Source organism: Cebus imitator, unplaced genomic scaffold (assembly GCF_001604975.1).
Source record: "Cebus imitator isolate Cc_AM_T3 unplaced genomic scaffold, Cebus_imitator-1.0 Scaffold427, whole genome shotgun sequence".
Lineage (NCBI taxonomy): Eukaryota > Metazoa > Chordata > Mammalia > Primates > Cebidae > Cebus > Cebus imitator.
The window spans coordinates 1,090,217-1,105,520 of record NW_016107742.1 but is presented as its reverse complement, the minus strand read 5'-3'; the positions used below and the strand labels follow the sequence as shown (position 1 = coordinate 1,105,520).

Sequence of the window (15,304 nt, the reverse complement as noted above, 5' to 3'; positions counted from 1 at the left end):
GAGATAAATATACCTCCCCCTCCCCCCAGCTGTCTTGGACGGAGTAACATCCCTTCCCGATTCACTCCCTCTCCTACGGTTCATCCACTGTTCTCAGAGTTGAGTCACCTCAAAGTCTTCTGCTCACATTCTCGCCTAGTCCTTCCCTCCGGACCCTGCACTCGCTGCAGAGAGACAGCTTGATCGCCAAGCTCAGAAGCGGGGCGGGGGGAGAGCCTCGGTGCCTTGGCTCCACCTAGTGGCTTCTCGAGACACCGCGCCTAGCGAAGCCGTCTAGTCGCAGCCTCGCCCTGATGCCACTGGGCTGGGACAGGACGTCAGAACACCGCCGGGAGGAGGCCTGCACAGAAGTCGCTTCTGCTGGTCGCTCACCTTCCAGGACCAGCCTGGGCTCTTAGGCCCGTCTCCCACCTGGCCAGGCGAGGGGCTGGTGGTCTAGAGCCCCTGCTTCTCCCCCACTGTGATTCCACGCCACTGTTAGATCCCACGATCCAGGGAAGTTCTTGGAATACATTTCCAGGCCCCTGGGAATAGTTCAGGGCAGGAACTCCAGCTCTCCAGAGAGGACAGAGGGGGGACCCCTGGGGTCAGGAGAGACTGCTGTTCATTCCTAGCTCGTGAGAGTTCCCGGGATTCAAGAAGCCACCAAGGCCTCCGGAACAGATCCTGGAATGGATCACCCAGGAGTGGTTGTCTGGTCTGTGCGTGAGCACTGCCAGGAACAGGTGCTCACTACCTCCGGTGACAGTGTGTTCTGGGACAGAGACAAGTATTGTGGCTGGGTCCTTTGTCTGGGTTGAAATTGGTGCCTGTAGCTTCCATCCTTCAGACCTGGTTCTGCCTCCTGGAACCATGTAAGAAAAGCCTGAGCTCTTGTACGCAAGAGCCTTTTAGATATTTAAGATGGCCCCACTCTAGGTTTTATTTATTTTGAAATAGTTCATATGCTCAATCAATAATCAGATTGCAGACAGTGGCGTGCCTCTCAAGCGCCCACAGCTTCCCAAGCATCAATTCCCTGCTCGCTTCCCTTTTTCTTTTTTTTCCCTTTTTCTTTTTTTGTGACAGTCCCGTTCTGTCATCCAGGCTGGAGTGCAGTGGCACGATCTTGGCTTACTGCAACCTCTGCCTCCTGGGTTCAAGCGATTCTCCTGCCTCAGCCTCCGGAGTAGTTGGGGCTACAGACAAAAGCACCTGCCATCATGTCCAGCTAATTTTTGTATTTTTTGGAGAGACAGGGTCTCACCGCGTTGGCCAGGCTGGTCTCAAACTCCTGACCTCAAGAGATCCAACCACCTTGACCTCCAAAGTGCCGGGATTACAGGCATGAGCCGCCACACCCAGCCTCTGCTGGCATCTCTTTTTTCCTCCCAAGTGGGAGCCACTGTCCTCTCCATTCTTTTTATTGATATTTGCGTTTTGAAAATATTTTTGCAAGCTGGGCATGGCGGCTCATACCTGTAATACCAGTACGTGGGAGGCCAGATGGAGGGCGGATGACTTGAATCCAGGAGCCTGAGACCAGGAGTGGTGAGACCTCATCTCTACTTTTAAAAACATTTTAAGGCCAGGCATGGTGGCCTATAATCCCAGCACTTTGGGAGGCCAAGGCAGGCAGATCATGAGGTTAGGAGTTCGAGACCAGCCTGACCAATATGGTGAAACCCCGTCTCTACTGAAAAATATAAAAATTAGCCAGGCGTGGTGGTGCACGGGTGTAGTCCCAACTACTCAGGAGGCTGAGGCAGGAGAATCACTTGAACCTGGGAGGCGGAGGTTGCAGTATGCTGAGATCGTGCCACTGCACTCCAGTCTGGGTAACAGAGAGAGAATCTCTGAAAAAAAAAAAATTGGGGGGCCCCAGTCAGCTTACGCCTGTAATCCCAACACTTTGGGAGGCCGAGGCAGGAGAATCATTTGAACCCAGGAAGCGGAGGTTGCAGTGAGCTGAGATCATGCCACTGCACTCCAGCCTGGGCGACAGAGTGAGACTGTCTCAAAAACAAACAACCCACTGATTCAGAGAGTTAGAGTTAGATTCAGCTTGTTGTTTTGTGCCCTTACCCTTCCCCTGTGCGACCTCATCCAGGCTTATAGTCACCCTTTATCCACCCTAACCAGGCGTCATCCTAAATCTCAATCCCAGCACCCACCCCAGAGCAGCACATCTGGAAACCGCTGTATCTCCCCCATGCCACCATCCCTCCCTTACCCCATGGCCTAACCACATATCTGAGGGTCTTCCCTGACCCCTCCCTCCATCCCCACATCTAACTCATCCTGGAGCACACCCAGCCTAGAAATTCTCATGTCTCTTCCCCCTTCCACTCCGGGGCTCAGGTCTCATCACCTCCAACCTTGCAAGCAGAATCAGCCTCCTGACTTACCACCCTGCCCCAACCCTCCAAGATGATCTAAGATGCAGATCTGACCAGGGCACCCTTTGGTTGAGGTTAAAATCCCTCTTGGGGCCAGGCGCGGTGGCTCAAGCCTGTAATCCCAGCACTTTGGGAGGCCGAGGTGGGTGGATCACGAGGTCAAGAGATCGAGACCATCCTGGTCAGCATGGTGACACCCCGTCTCTACTAAAAATACAAAAAAATAGCTGGGCATGGTGGCACGTGCCTGTAATCCCATCTACTCAGGAGGCTGAGGCAGGAGAATTGCCTGAACCCAGGAGGCGGAGGTTGCGGTGAGCCGAGATCGCGCCATTGCACTCCAACCTGGGTAACAAGAGCGAAACTCCGTCTCAAAAAAAAAAAAATCCCTCTTGGCTCCTCGCTGCCTAGAGGACAAAGGCCCATGCGCCTCCCTTCACCATGCCTGCCACCTCCTCCGGGTTCCCTTGCTCATGCCTGCCTGTCTGCATGGGACACAGTCCCTGGCTTCCAGGCCTGCCCTCCTCTCATGCACCCATAGGCCTCCTTGGGGAAGGGCTCCATATCGGTCATCTTTGATTCCTTTGCAACATTTATTGAGTGCCCACCATGCAGCTGGTATTCAATAAGTGCTTAATAAATATTGTTTGGCCCGGGTGAGGTGCCTCACATCTGTAATCCTAACACTTTAGGAGGCCCAGGCAGGAGGAGTTTGAGACCAGTCTTTTATACATATATATATATAGAGAGAGAGATTTAATAGAGACGGGGTTTCACCATGTTGACCAGGATGGCCTTGATCTCTTGACCTCATGATCCACCCGCCTCGGCCTCCCAAAGTGCTGGGATTACAGGCGTGAGCCACCGCGCCCGGCCCGAGACCAGTCTTTAGTTAAAAATTTTAATAGAACCAAGGACAGACTTCCCTCGGGGCAGCTCATGGACCCACTAAGCTTGCTCATGGCCATCTCTGGGGATGATGCTGGACTGACTTCGTATCCACCGGCTTTAGTACCACAGAGCCCATCTGTCCTGGGTCCAGAGACCCAATAAGAGGTACAGCCAAGGGCCCCACAAACATCCCGATAACCAGAGGCAGTCACCAGGGAAAAAGCAGAGTGGAGAGCCTTATTTCTCTAAGGGCCTTGAATATCGGGTATCTGTTTAGAATCCGGTAAGCACTGACAGCAGATCCTCTAGGCTGTGAATGATGGAGCCTACCATCTCCTGTTTTAGGAAATCAACACCCACACTTCCCCAGAGTTTGTAGCTGTCTCTATTCCCCATAATTCCTAAAACTCACCAAGAGTGATTCATGAGAAGAGGGTTTTCTTCAGCTTAATGGCTTTCATTGTGATGGTCCTCAAAAAAGGCTTTGTGCAAAGACCTCCTCATCCCGGGTCTATTTGATTATCAGATCAAACTTAGAGGGATGGGTGGTTACTAACCTGCTTTACCAAATAGTTAAACTCAGGCTCACTCATAGAAGTTATGTGATTTGTTCAAGATCATTCAGTTAGAAAATGTAAAAGTCAGACCCTCTGCTTTTTGCATGAGACACAGTTCCAAATGTCTCCCCTCTGGGTGAGGGTGAGAGATTCAGAGAGGAACCCCTAGCTCAATGCCACCCTACCTCTTTAGGGGACCCCCCCAAGAATCCCAGGGGATCTCAAACATTTAGCATCTCTCTCCTCCCAGACAGAAAGTAAAAGAGGGGAGGAGGCTGGGCGCGGTGGCTCATGCCTGTAATCCCAGCACTATGGGAGGCCAAGGTGGGTGAATCACCTGAGGTCAGGAGTTCAAACCAGCCTGGCCAACAGGATGAGACCCTATCTTTACTAAAAATACAAAAATTAGCAGGGCGTGGTGGCAGGCATCTGTGATCCCAGCTATTTGGGAGGCTGAGGCATGATCGTCACTTGAACCTGGGAGGCGGAGGTTGCAGTGAGCTGAGATCAGGCCACTGCACTCTAGCCTGGGCCACAGAGCGACACTCATCTTAAAAATGAAAATAAAAGAAAGAGAGGAAGAGATTCTAAGCCAGCTCTGCTGGCCGCAACACTGGGGAGCCCCCAGCCCAAACCAAACAGCAGGATTTACGAGGTAATAAAAGGTTGAAGGCACCTGTATCAGATCCTGTGCAGACGCTCAGCCTCCTGGCCTGCACTGACCGTAAGTCAATCTCCTGTCACTAACCTCTCCCTGGCCTCCATTCTACATATCGGCGGTGAATTCCAAAGCCCCATTGACCTGGGGACAGGGATAGGGTCTTTGAGAGACTCCTCAAGGGGAGGGGGTATTGGTGGGATGACTTCCTGGTTATTGACCCGGCTGTACCCTCTACCCAGAAAACCCTCTTCGTCCTCTGTGCTGCCCGGCTCTGTCCCCAGCACCTTGGAGGCTAAGTATTGCAGTCATCTTATTATGTTTACCTCCACCACCAGACTATGAGTGCTCATCACTGTTGACTTCACATCACATCACCAAGCTATAAGCATTTCCAGGGCTGGAGCAGAGTCCCTGCAATCTCTTTGGTACTGACACGTAGTAGGTGCTCAATTAACACTTGAGCTGAACTGGATTTAGCAGCTTGATCAGAAATGCGTTCCCCAAAGATCCCCTGTCTCGTCATCCCTGTATCTCCTCCCCAGTCCCACTTCTCCTTCATTGTAAGTCCCCTAAGTCCCACCTGTCCTTTACCTCTCAGTTCAAGGACGTGTCCGGTACAGAAAGCCTCCCCTACTACTCACCCTTAGTGAGCTCGCTAATTCATGAATTTTAGTATCCTTAAACGGCTGTTTTGAAGATTAAGTCAGATCATGGAAGTAAATTCTAGAACAGGACTGGGCACATCATAAAGGCTGGATAAACTTTGGGCTAGTCGTTAGGAAGCAGTCTGATAAACATGGCTTCCATGTTTTCATTTAAATCTTTAGTTAAAACTTTTAATAGTTTTAACTAATGGTGGCCTCTTCCTGCTGCTTCCACTTATATTTGCCGCTAGAGGGCGCCCTCCACCCAAAATTCTCTGGCAGGGCGTGCGGGAGAAGGGGCCCTTCCCCCAAAACAGAACTTCCGAAAGTGGATGTTTGAACCTCGCAGTTATACAGAAGAATTGCAGGAAAGATGGAGAGAGAAACATTCTTAAGCCCATGTCAGCACTTCACCTGGTTGCTTCCTTTTCTGATAAAGACTCAGGCAATTGTGTGTGTGTGTGTGTGTGTGTGTGTGTTCCCCAATATCAGACATATGTTCTTGTTTCTGCAATGCTGTAGCAATGTCTCCAGTATTTCAGGAGGATGAGCATTTGCTACTCAAAAAAAAAAGAAAGAAAGAAAGAAAGAAAACAAAAAACTGGTTACATCCATTTTTTCAGCAGCCATGCGATTTCCATCATTGCTCCCATTTTATGGGTGAGGAAACTGAGTCTTAGAGGAATTCAGTAAGTGATAGCTCCCTCGGATGTGTTGAGTAACTGAGGCTGCACTCCCTCCCAGGCTGGAACGTCCTGGCACCCCCACCCCCACAGGCTCAGTTCTGTGTATTATCTGCCTTTTTCCGGGATTGTGACCTTTCTTCACCGCCTCCTTCTCCAGAAAGCCACCACCGTCAGATCCGATTCTCCACGGCACGGCTTCTTTTTTGGTTCCACTCTCCAGCATCCCGGGGAAGCAGGGACAGAGACTGCTGCCATTCTCTGACCTCTAAGGGGTTAAGGCCTGGGTCCCGCCCCTCTTCCCGCCCGCCTGGCGGGAGTATGAATAGCCTCGCTCCCACTCCCGACTCTCAGTCGCTCAGGCTACTCCCACCCCGCCCCGCCCCGTCATTGTCCCCGTCGGTCTCTTTTCTCTTCCGTCCGAAAAGCTCTACGAGCCGCTCCCTTCTCCTGGTGCCCCGCGTCTGTCCATCCTCAGTGGGTCAGACGAGCAGGATGGAGGGCTGCATGGGGGAGGAGTCTTTTCAGATGTGGGAGCTCAATCGGCGCCTTGAGGCCTACCTGGCCCGGGTCAAGGCTCTAGAGGAGCAGAATGAGCTGCTCAGCGCAGAGCTCGGGGGGCTCCGGGCACAATCCGGGGACACCTCCTGGCGGGCGCGTGCCGACGACGAGCTGGCGGCCCTGCGGGCCCTCGTGGACCAGCGCTGGCGGGAGAAGCACGCGGCCGAGGTGGCGCGCGACAACCTGGCTGAAGAGCTGGAGGGCGTGGCCGGCCGTTGCCAGCAGCTGCGGCTGGCCCGGGAGCAGACGGCGGAGGAGGTAGCCCGCAACCGGCGCGCCGTCGAGGCGGAGAAATGCGCTCAGGTCTGGCTGAGCAGCCAGGCTGCAGAGCTGGAGCGCGAGCTAGAGGCTCTGCGCTTGGCGCACGAGGAGGAGCGGGTCGGCCTGAACGCGCAGGCTGCCTGTACCCCCCGCTGCCCCGCGCCGCCCCGCGGGCCCTCCGCGCCGGCCCCGGAGGTGGAGGAGCTGGCAAGGCGACTGGGCGAGGCGTGGCGCGGGGCAGTGCGCGGCTACCAGGAGCGCGTGGCGCACATGGAGACATCGCTGGGCCAGGCCCGCGAGCGGCTGGGCCGGGCGGTGCAGGGTGCCCGCGAGGGCCGCTTGGAGCTGCAGCAGCTCCAGGCTGAGCGCGGAGGCCTCCAGGAGCGCAGGGCAGCGCTGGAACAGAGGTTGGAGAGCCGCTGGCAGGAGCGACTGCGGGCCACTGAAAAGTTCCAGGTGAGGAGGTTGAGGATCTGGGTGAGACCGGGCTTCAGAAAGTCCCTTAGGAAGCTCAGAGACCTTCTGGGAAGGGAGCGGGGCTAGGTGGCTGCTGATTCAGGAGCCACTTCTCAGAAACCTGGTGCCACAAGTCCTAGACTTTTGCAGCCCGTCCAGTGTAGGGTGCGAATGGTGGGGCTCCGGAGCCTCTCAAAGCACATCCGGGGGAGGGCAGCCAGGCCCAAGACCCGCTGCAGCAGCCCCCCTACTCTCTGGATGGCGTCATCTGGCTGTGATGACTACCGGGGCTCTGGGCCCCTCCCCAGGCTCCGCTATCACTGAGAGACCCCACACTGTCGCCTCTGCGCTGAGTCTGGTGGCCTGGCCACCCAGAATCTTCGGGTTCCTCACAGCCCTCCTCCCGCTGAGGGGAAGAATGAGGAGCCGGGAATGGGCTACCAGCCCCCTCCCCTGTCATGCTTCCCGGCTTCCTGGAGCACATTCCAGAGGCCCAGGACAGCTGCTCCTTCTCACAGGGCACAGATGTGACCAGCAGCTGAGAAAACAGCCTCTTGCCTGGGCCACACGGAGGTGCCACGGCCACCGCCCCATCCCTCCTCTGAGAGGAGAGAGAATCCAGAACCTGTGGGAAGGGGTGGGGTGGGGGGTTGGAGCCTGCTGTGAGGAGCAGGAGACAGCCTGGGAGATGGGACCAATGGGGGACCGGGGCTGTTTGCCTTCCAGTCCTGCAGGCTCCAGGCCTCTTGATTAATCGTTTTTCCTTCTGCTTTCGCTTTTTTTCCCCTCTTCTCCTCTCCTCCCTCACCTCTCCTTCCTGTGGGAGCTGTGTTCTGAGCAACATGTGCTACCATTTAATCAGCATCCTCAGAGGAGGAGCAGGCCGTGGGAGAGGGCCCAGAGGGCTGACAGGGGCCCCGGGTTCATCTTGGCTGATGCAGAGGGGGCTGTCTGGGCAGGGAGTGGGGTAGGGGAGGTGGGGGTCTGCTGCTGGGAGTCAGCCAGGGAGCAGGAGATGCAGCCCCACAGCGACAGCGGGCAGGGTGCAGAGTGGTTCACAGAAGGGACCCCAGCCCTTCCACTGACTGCCTCTCGCCTGCCCCGCAGCTGGCTGTGGAGGCCCTGGAGCAGGAGAAACAGGGCTTGCAGAGCCAGATCGCCCAGGTCCTGGAAGGTCGGCAGCAGCTGGCGCACCTCAAGATGTCCCTCAGCCTGGAGGTGGCCACGTACAGGTACGAGGTGGGCCCGTCCACCCTGGCGCACAAAGGCGCACACACACACTGCGGGAGACCGTGTGACTGAAGGGCACCAGAGGTGTTGGTGATGGCAGCTGTGCTGCCACTGGATTCTGTGACTAAGCTGGTCACTGCCACACCGGGACATGTCCTGCCTGAACTCATCTGTCCCCCATAGGTTGGAAACCTGAGAAATGCCCTGTGCCCAGGAAATCCCCCCAGGATAGATGATATTGCTGAGTGGGACAGCCTCTGGAGAGGCTACATCCAGACCCTTCCCCCGAGGGGCAAAGCTCCAACTCTGTGTGCGTGCCCACACCCAGGGGTTCGCGTCCTTTGGCAGCCACAGAAAGTAGCCATTGCAGGCCTGGGGTGGGTGCACTGACTTGCCACCTGACCTGGGCCTCAGCCTTGTCTGCGGCTGAGGGCTGAGCTGGGGACTTCCAAGGCCTCTTCTTACCTGGATGTCATGGGGCCTGGCTCCTCTGATTCTCCTAGTGCCCTTGGCCTTGCCCAGCCTTTTGTTGTCTGCATTTCCTGTTGTCCTGGAGAAGGCAGAGTCCAAGAAGGGGCGGCTTCTCACTGGCTGTGTGGCCTCAGCCTGTGGCCACAGCCCGCGGTGTCTTCTGGGAAACTGGGCCTGTGGGTTGAGGGGCCATGGATGGAGCCCGAGGAAGGGGCTCTGTGGCTGGTGAAGAGCTGCATGAGGTCCAGGAAGGGAGGGGAGGCAATGCCCGGAGGAGGAAGGTCAGAGAGGCTCTGGGGAGGATGTGGAGGAGAGGGCCTCCACCGCCAGGGAGAAGCCCAGAAGGAAGGCCGCAGCCCTGGGAAGGACAGAGGCGAGGCTACCAGGAGGGTGACCAGACTCAGAGATCACGGAGCAAGGCAGGGAGGAGTAGCTGCTCAGTCTACGTTGTTGAATTGATGGGTGCCTGCTCCCCTCATTGGTTAAAGGGGCGCTGAGGCAGTGGCTTGGACACAAGCACCCCCATGCCCCGAGGAGCTTGGGATCCAGAGTGCGTAGAGATCCCAAGATGAGGGCCCTGACCCCACTGAAACCACCCAGGGGAAGGGTCTGGTGGGCCCCGAGGAATTTAACCGCTGGTTTTTGAGGCATGAAAAGGATTTGGAGAGGGGGAGCTGAATTCATTTGCCTTTGTCTGTCGCTAGCCTTGGGGGCCACAGGGGAAGGAGGAGGGAGCCCATCCCATGGGAACGGCCTGAGAAATCCCACTTCCCCAGAATCCTCCCGTTCTCAGCCCCTCCAGATGGTGGCAAGGACAATGGCAGCAATTAGCATGAGAATCAGTCCCCTACACGGAGGATGAGGTCATTGGCCTGGGGTGGGGGGAGGAGACTCGCCTGAGCCTTGTGTGGGTGTGTGTAGGGCAGAGCCCGACTGTGTGGGAATCTGCTTCTAGTCTGTGAGCTCTGCTGTGTGTCCCAAATATCGTGTGACTCTGTATGACCAAGCGTGTGATGTCTGTGGGTATGTGACTGTGATTTCACCCGGAGCGTGGCTTTTGCGAGATAGTGTCAAATGAAGAGGAAGCCTGCGGGGCCAGGATGGCGCAAGCTCAGCCTGCGTTGTCCCCAGCTGGCTTGCTGCCTGCAGGCCTGGGGACACAGGGCTGACCCCACCTTCCCTCCTTCATCTCCAGGACCCTCCTGGAGGCTGAGAACTCCCGGCTGCAAACACCTGGTGGTGGCTCCAAGACTTCCCTCAGCTTCCAGGGTAAGCGGAGGGGCCGAGTTTACCCCGCTTTGCTCTACCCCAGACCTCTCTTTCCCGAGAGGCACGAATCTATATCTCAAGTCCATGGTCTCAGTGTGAGCGAGCATACTCTCAGCCCAGCCGTGGGCACCAGGGGCAGGCACATGGGCACTCTTGCCAGTGCTGGCTGCTCTGTGGCTCCCCTCACTGCCAGTGATATACTGATGCTGTTTCTTCCCCCTCTGCCTTTCCAGACCCCAAGCTGGAGCTGCAATTCCCTGGGACCCCAGAGGGCCGGCGTCTTGGATCTTTGCTCCCAGTCCTGAGCCCGACTTCCCTCCCCTCACCCTTACCTACTACCCTTGAGACACCTGTGCCAGCCTTTCTTAAGAACCGAGAACTCCTCCAGGCCCGTACCCCTGCCTTGGCCAGCACCCCCATCCCACCCACACCTCAGGCACCCTCTCCTGCCGCAGATGCAGAGATCAGAGCCCAGGATGCTCCTCTCTCTCTGCTCCAGGCACAGGGTGGGAGGCAATGGGCTCCAGAGCCCCTGCAGGCTGAAGCCAAGGTGGCCATTCCTGCCAGCATCCTGCCTGGTGCGCAGGAGCCTGGGGGCAAGCGGCAAGAGGCCGGCACAGGCCAGTCCCCAGAGGACCAGGCCTCCTTGGCTCCAACCCTCAACCCCGACCACTCCAGTTTAGAGGCTAAGGATGGAGAAGCCACTGGGTCTAGAGTGTTCAGCATATGCCAAGAGGAAGGTGAAGGGCAAATCTGGGGGTTGGGAGAGAAAGAAACAGCCATAGAGGGCAAAGTGGTAAGCACCTTACAGCAGGAAATATGTGAAGAAGAGGATATGGACAGGAAGGAAATCCAGGACTCCCAGGTTCCTTTGGAAAAAGAAACCCTGACTTCTCTGGGAGAGGAGATTCAAGAGTCACTGAAGACTCTGGAAAACCAGAGCCACGAGACTCTAGAGAGGGAGAATCAGGAGTCTCCGAGGGCTTTAGAAGACTTAGAAGCGCTAAAAAGTCTAGAAAAGGAAACTAAAGAGCCATTAAAGCATGTGGAGGTAGTGAGACCTCTAGAAAAAGAGGCTGTAGGCCTGCTTAAGCCTACAGGAAAAGAGGACACACAGATATCGCAATCCCTGCCAAAGGAGAATCAAGAACTAATGAAATCTCTTGAAGGTAATCTAGAGACATTTTTATCTCCAGGAAAGGAAAACCAAGAATTAGTAAGTTCTCTGCAAGAGAACTTAGAGTCATTGACAGCTCTAGAAAAGGAGAATCAACAGCCACTGAGATCTCCAGCAGTTGAGGACGAGGAGGCACTGAGACCTCTGACGAAGGAGAATCAGGAACTCCTGAGGTCTCTTGAAGATGAGAACCAAGAAGCCCTTAGACCGCCAGAAAAAGGGAACCAGGAGCCACCGAAGACTCTAGAAGAAGAGGACGAGAGTATTGTGAGACCTATAGAAACAGAGAATCACGAGTCAGTGAGGTCTCTAGAAGAAGAGGACCAAGAGGCATTAAGGATTCTTGAAAAGGAGACTCAACAGCCACAGAAGTCCCTAGGGGAAGAGGATCAGATGACATTAAGACCTCCAGAAAAAGGGGATCCAGAACCACTGCAGTCTCTTGAAAAAGACCAGGAGATAGCTACACCTCTTGAAAACGAGAATCAAGAGTTATTAAAGTCACTCAAAGAAGAGAGTGTAGAGGCAGTGAAATCTGTAGAAATAGAGCTCCTAGAATCACTGAAGTCTGCAGAAGAGAACCTGGAAACATTGAAATCTCCAGAAACTCAAGTGCCACTGTGGTCTCTAGAAGAAATAAACCATGGGACAATGACACCTCCAGAAAAGGAAATTCAAGAACCACTGGGGCCTGTGGAAGTGAACCAAGAGACATTGAGACTCCCAGAAGAGGAGAATCAGGAATGCTTGAGATCTCTGGGAGCATGGAACATGGAGAATTTGAGATCTCCAGAGGAGGTAGACAAGGAAAGTCAAAGCAGTTTGGCAGAGGAAGAGAACCTGGGGAAGGGAGAGAACCAAGAGTCACTAAGGTCTCTGGAGGAAGAGGGACGGGAGCTGCCGCAGTCTGCAGATGCGCAGAGCAGGGAAGATACCGTGGGGAAAGACCCAGAGCTGGCTCAGGAAAGCCCCCCAGGGATGGCTGGAGTGGAAAATGAGGACGAGGCAGAGCAGAACCTGAGGGAGCAGGATGGCTTTGCCGGGAAGGAGGAGGTGGTAGCGCAGGGAGAGCTGAATGCCACAGGGGAGGCCTGGGTCCCAGGCGAGGGACACCCAGGGAGCCCTGAGCCCAAAGAGCATAGGGGAGCAGCCGAGGGAGCCAGTGGGAAGGGAGGGGCTGAGGGTCTCCAGGACCCTGAAGGGCAACCACAACAGGTGGGGACCCCAGGCCTGCAGGCTCCCCAGGAACTGCCAGAGGCGATAGAGCCCTTGGTGGAAGATGAGGATGTGGCCCTGAGGGGTGACCAAGCCTCCCCAGAGGTCATGTTGGGGTCAGAGCCTGCCATGGGTGAGTCTGCTTCGGGAACTGAGGAAGTCCCGGGACAGGAGGTGGGAGGGCTGGAGGACCCAGGCCATCTGACCAGGGAAGAGGTGATGGAACCACCCCTGGAAGAGGAGAGTTTGAAGGCAAAGAGGGTTCAGGACTTGGAAGGGCCTAGAAAGGTCGTAGGGGAGGCAGATGCTCTGGGGGCGGAGTTCTCTGAGCTGCCCGGGAAGAGTGGAGACCCTCTGGAGCCTCCCAAGGGCTGGGAGGAGCTGGAGGCTGAAGCCCCCCTGGGAGCAGAGGAGGCGTTCCCTGCTGAGACCCTGGGCCACAATCGAAGCGATGCCCCTCCACCTCGGCCCCTGGGGTCAGAAGAAGCTGAGGAGGATGCATCCCCAGTGCTGGCACCCCCCAGCCCAATGTACACCCCAATCCTGGAAGATGCCCCTGGGTCCCAGCCTCAGGCTGAGGGGAGCCAGGAGGCTAGCTGGGAGCTGGAGGGCAGGGCTGAAGCCCTGGGGAAAGTAGAGAGTGAGCATGAGGAGTTGGCTTCTGGGGAGATCCCTGAGGGCCTCCAGGAGGAGGAGGAGGAGAGCAGAGAAGAGAGCGAGGAAGATGAGCTGGGGGAAACCCTTCCTGACTCCACTCCCCTGGGCCTCTACCTCAGATCTCCCACCTCCCCCAAGTGGGACCCCGCTGGAGAGCAGAGCCCACCCCCTCAAGGGGAGACCGGAAAGGAGGGCTGGGATCCTGCTGTCCTGGCTTCCCAGGGCCTTGAGGCCCCACCCTCGGGAGAGGAGGATGGGGAAGAGGGGGAAGAGGAGCGTGGCCATGACTCTGACCTGTCAGAGGAATTTGAGGACCTGGGGACTGAGGCTTCTCTTCTTCCTGGGGTCCCTGGGGAGGTGGCAGAGCCTCTGGGTCAGGTGCCCCAGCTGCTACTGGAGCCTGCAGCGTGGGATCGGGATGGGGAGTCCGATGGGTTTGCAGATGAGGAAGAAAGTGGGGAGGAGGGAGAGGAGGAGTTGGAGGAGGGGAGGGAGCCAGGGGCTGGGCGGTGGGGGCCAGGGTCCTCTGTTGGCAGCCTCCAGGCCCTGAGTAGCTCCCAGAGAGGGGACTTCATGGAGTCTGATTCTGTGGGTGTCAGTGTCCCCTGGGATGACGGCTTAAGGGGTGCAGTGGCTGCTGCCCCCATGACTGCCCTGGAAACTGAGTCCCAGGAGAGCGCTGAGGCTTCTGGCTCAGAGGAAGAATCTGACCCTGTTTCCTTGGAGAGGGAGGACAAAGACCCTGGCCCTCTGGAGATTCCCAGTGGGGTGGAGGACGCAGACCCAGGGGCAGACACCGTTACTGTTAATGGCCAGGGTCCCAGCTTGGAGAAGTCACAGCATGTGAATGGGGGAGTGATGAATGGGCTGGAGCAGTCTGAGGAAGTGGGGCAGGGGACGCTGCTGGTCCCTGAGGGTGACCGAGGGAGCCCCTTTCAGGAGGAGGAGGCGAGTGCCCTGAAGACGCCTTGGGCAGGGGCTCCAGTTCACCTGGGCTCGGGTCCGTTCCTGAAGTTCACTCAGAGGGAAGGAGATAGAGAGTCCTGGTCCTCAGGGGAGGACTAGGGGCATTGGGGACTTAGGGGCGGGGGAGGGGAGGATGTCCCAAGCCTGCTCCCTGCTCAGGGGCAGCACTCTTAACTTATGATCTCTTGACCTGTGGATTCCGGCTGAGAGGCCTGGCCAGCTAAGGTGAAAAGGGGTGTGGCAAAGGAGCCTACTCCAAGGATGGAGGCTGTAGGGACAACCTCCGCCCCGCAAAGGAGACCCCCCACCTGCACCATCGCATAGGCTAAGTCAGCTGAACCCCGACAGTACTAGGCCCCCTTCCCTCCACACCCCGTCATCTGGAAAGGGTCTGGGACCCAGAGGCCCCTCCAAAGGGAGGGTGATGTGCTGGCCTTTGTGCCCAAGCTCACCAGCCCTGCGCCATCTCACTACAGTAGCAACATCCTCCCGGGCCGTCTGGCCTGTGGCTAATGGAGGCGAGGGCACTCCCATGTCCTGACCCCCCAACCCCCATCCCTGCCACGTCGTGGTCCTGCCTGGCTCGCTCCTGCCTGAATAAAGTAATGCCTCTGCCTTCAAAATCTGCAGTCTTCCTTCCCCCATTCAGGGCCAGGAGAGGGTCCTCAGGTTTGCACAGGAGCAGAGACAGGGTTGGGGGAGACTGGGGGGGGAGGAAGGAGGAGATGCTGGTGCTGGGGAGGGGCTGCCTCCTGAGGAGAGGAGGACCCTGGAGGAGGCCTCCTGGGGGGAAAGAAGGCAGACAGACCGGAGCTGCAGCCAGCAGTACTGGGGCCTGGGGAGGGCTGGGGGCTGCTGCTTGGCTGGGGGAGGCCAGTCCAGGTGACCTCAGCGCCTGCAGAAGCCTGGGCCATCATCATCTCTGCCCACAGCACTGATTACAGGGATTAGGTCTTCAGGCCATCCCCAGCCATGTATGTCCCCCCCCATTAGCCCCCTGGTGCCGCCAGCGTAATAAGCCCCCTTGTCTCTAAACCCAAACAAGCTGTCTAGCCTGTGATGTCTGTCAGCCTGGCTGGGTGGGCGCAGGGTGAGGGGAGAGGCAGGCCTGCTTTGCCCCGGTCCTCTCTGAGCCTCAGACTCTGCCACACAATGAGAGAGGCTGAGCCAGGTGACCTGGGGGCCTCCCAGGGCCTGGGAGAACAGAAGGGAGGCTGAGGACAGTGT

General features: G+C 56.9%; 1 protein-coding gene across 1 annotated transcript; it reads left to right on the top strand.

Moving 5' to 3' along the window:
- Positions 1 to 6,169: 6,169 nt before the first annotated feature.
- Positions 6,170 to 14,700, top strand: NES (nestin). Its single transcript, XM_017510026.2, has 4 exons — positions 6,170 to 7,092; positions 8,200 to 8,324; positions 9,989 to 10,062; positions 10,296 to 14,700. The coding sequence occupies exons 1-4, from the start codon at positions 6,310 to 6,312 to the stop codon at positions 14,174 to 14,176; spliced, it is 4,863 nt and encodes a 1,620-aa protein (XP_017365515.1). The 5' UTR covers positions 6,170 to 6,309; the 3' UTR covers positions 14,177 to 14,700.
- The last annotated feature ends 604 nt before the right edge of the window (positions 14,701 to 15,304 follow it).

Coding starts and splice junctions, on each gene's coding strand:
- NES (XM_017510026.2), top strand. CDS start 6,310: ATGGAGGGCTGCATGGGGGAGGAGTCTTTTCAGATGTGGGAGCTCAAT. Junction 8,325..9,988: donor CTGGAGGTGGCCACGTACAG/GTACGAGGTGGG, acceptor CTTCATCTCCAG/GACCCTCCTGGAGGCTGAGA. Junction 10,063..10,295: donor GACTTCCCTCAGCTTCCAGG/GTAAGCGGAGGG, acceptor CTGCCTTTCCAG/ACCCCAAGCTGGAGCTGCAA.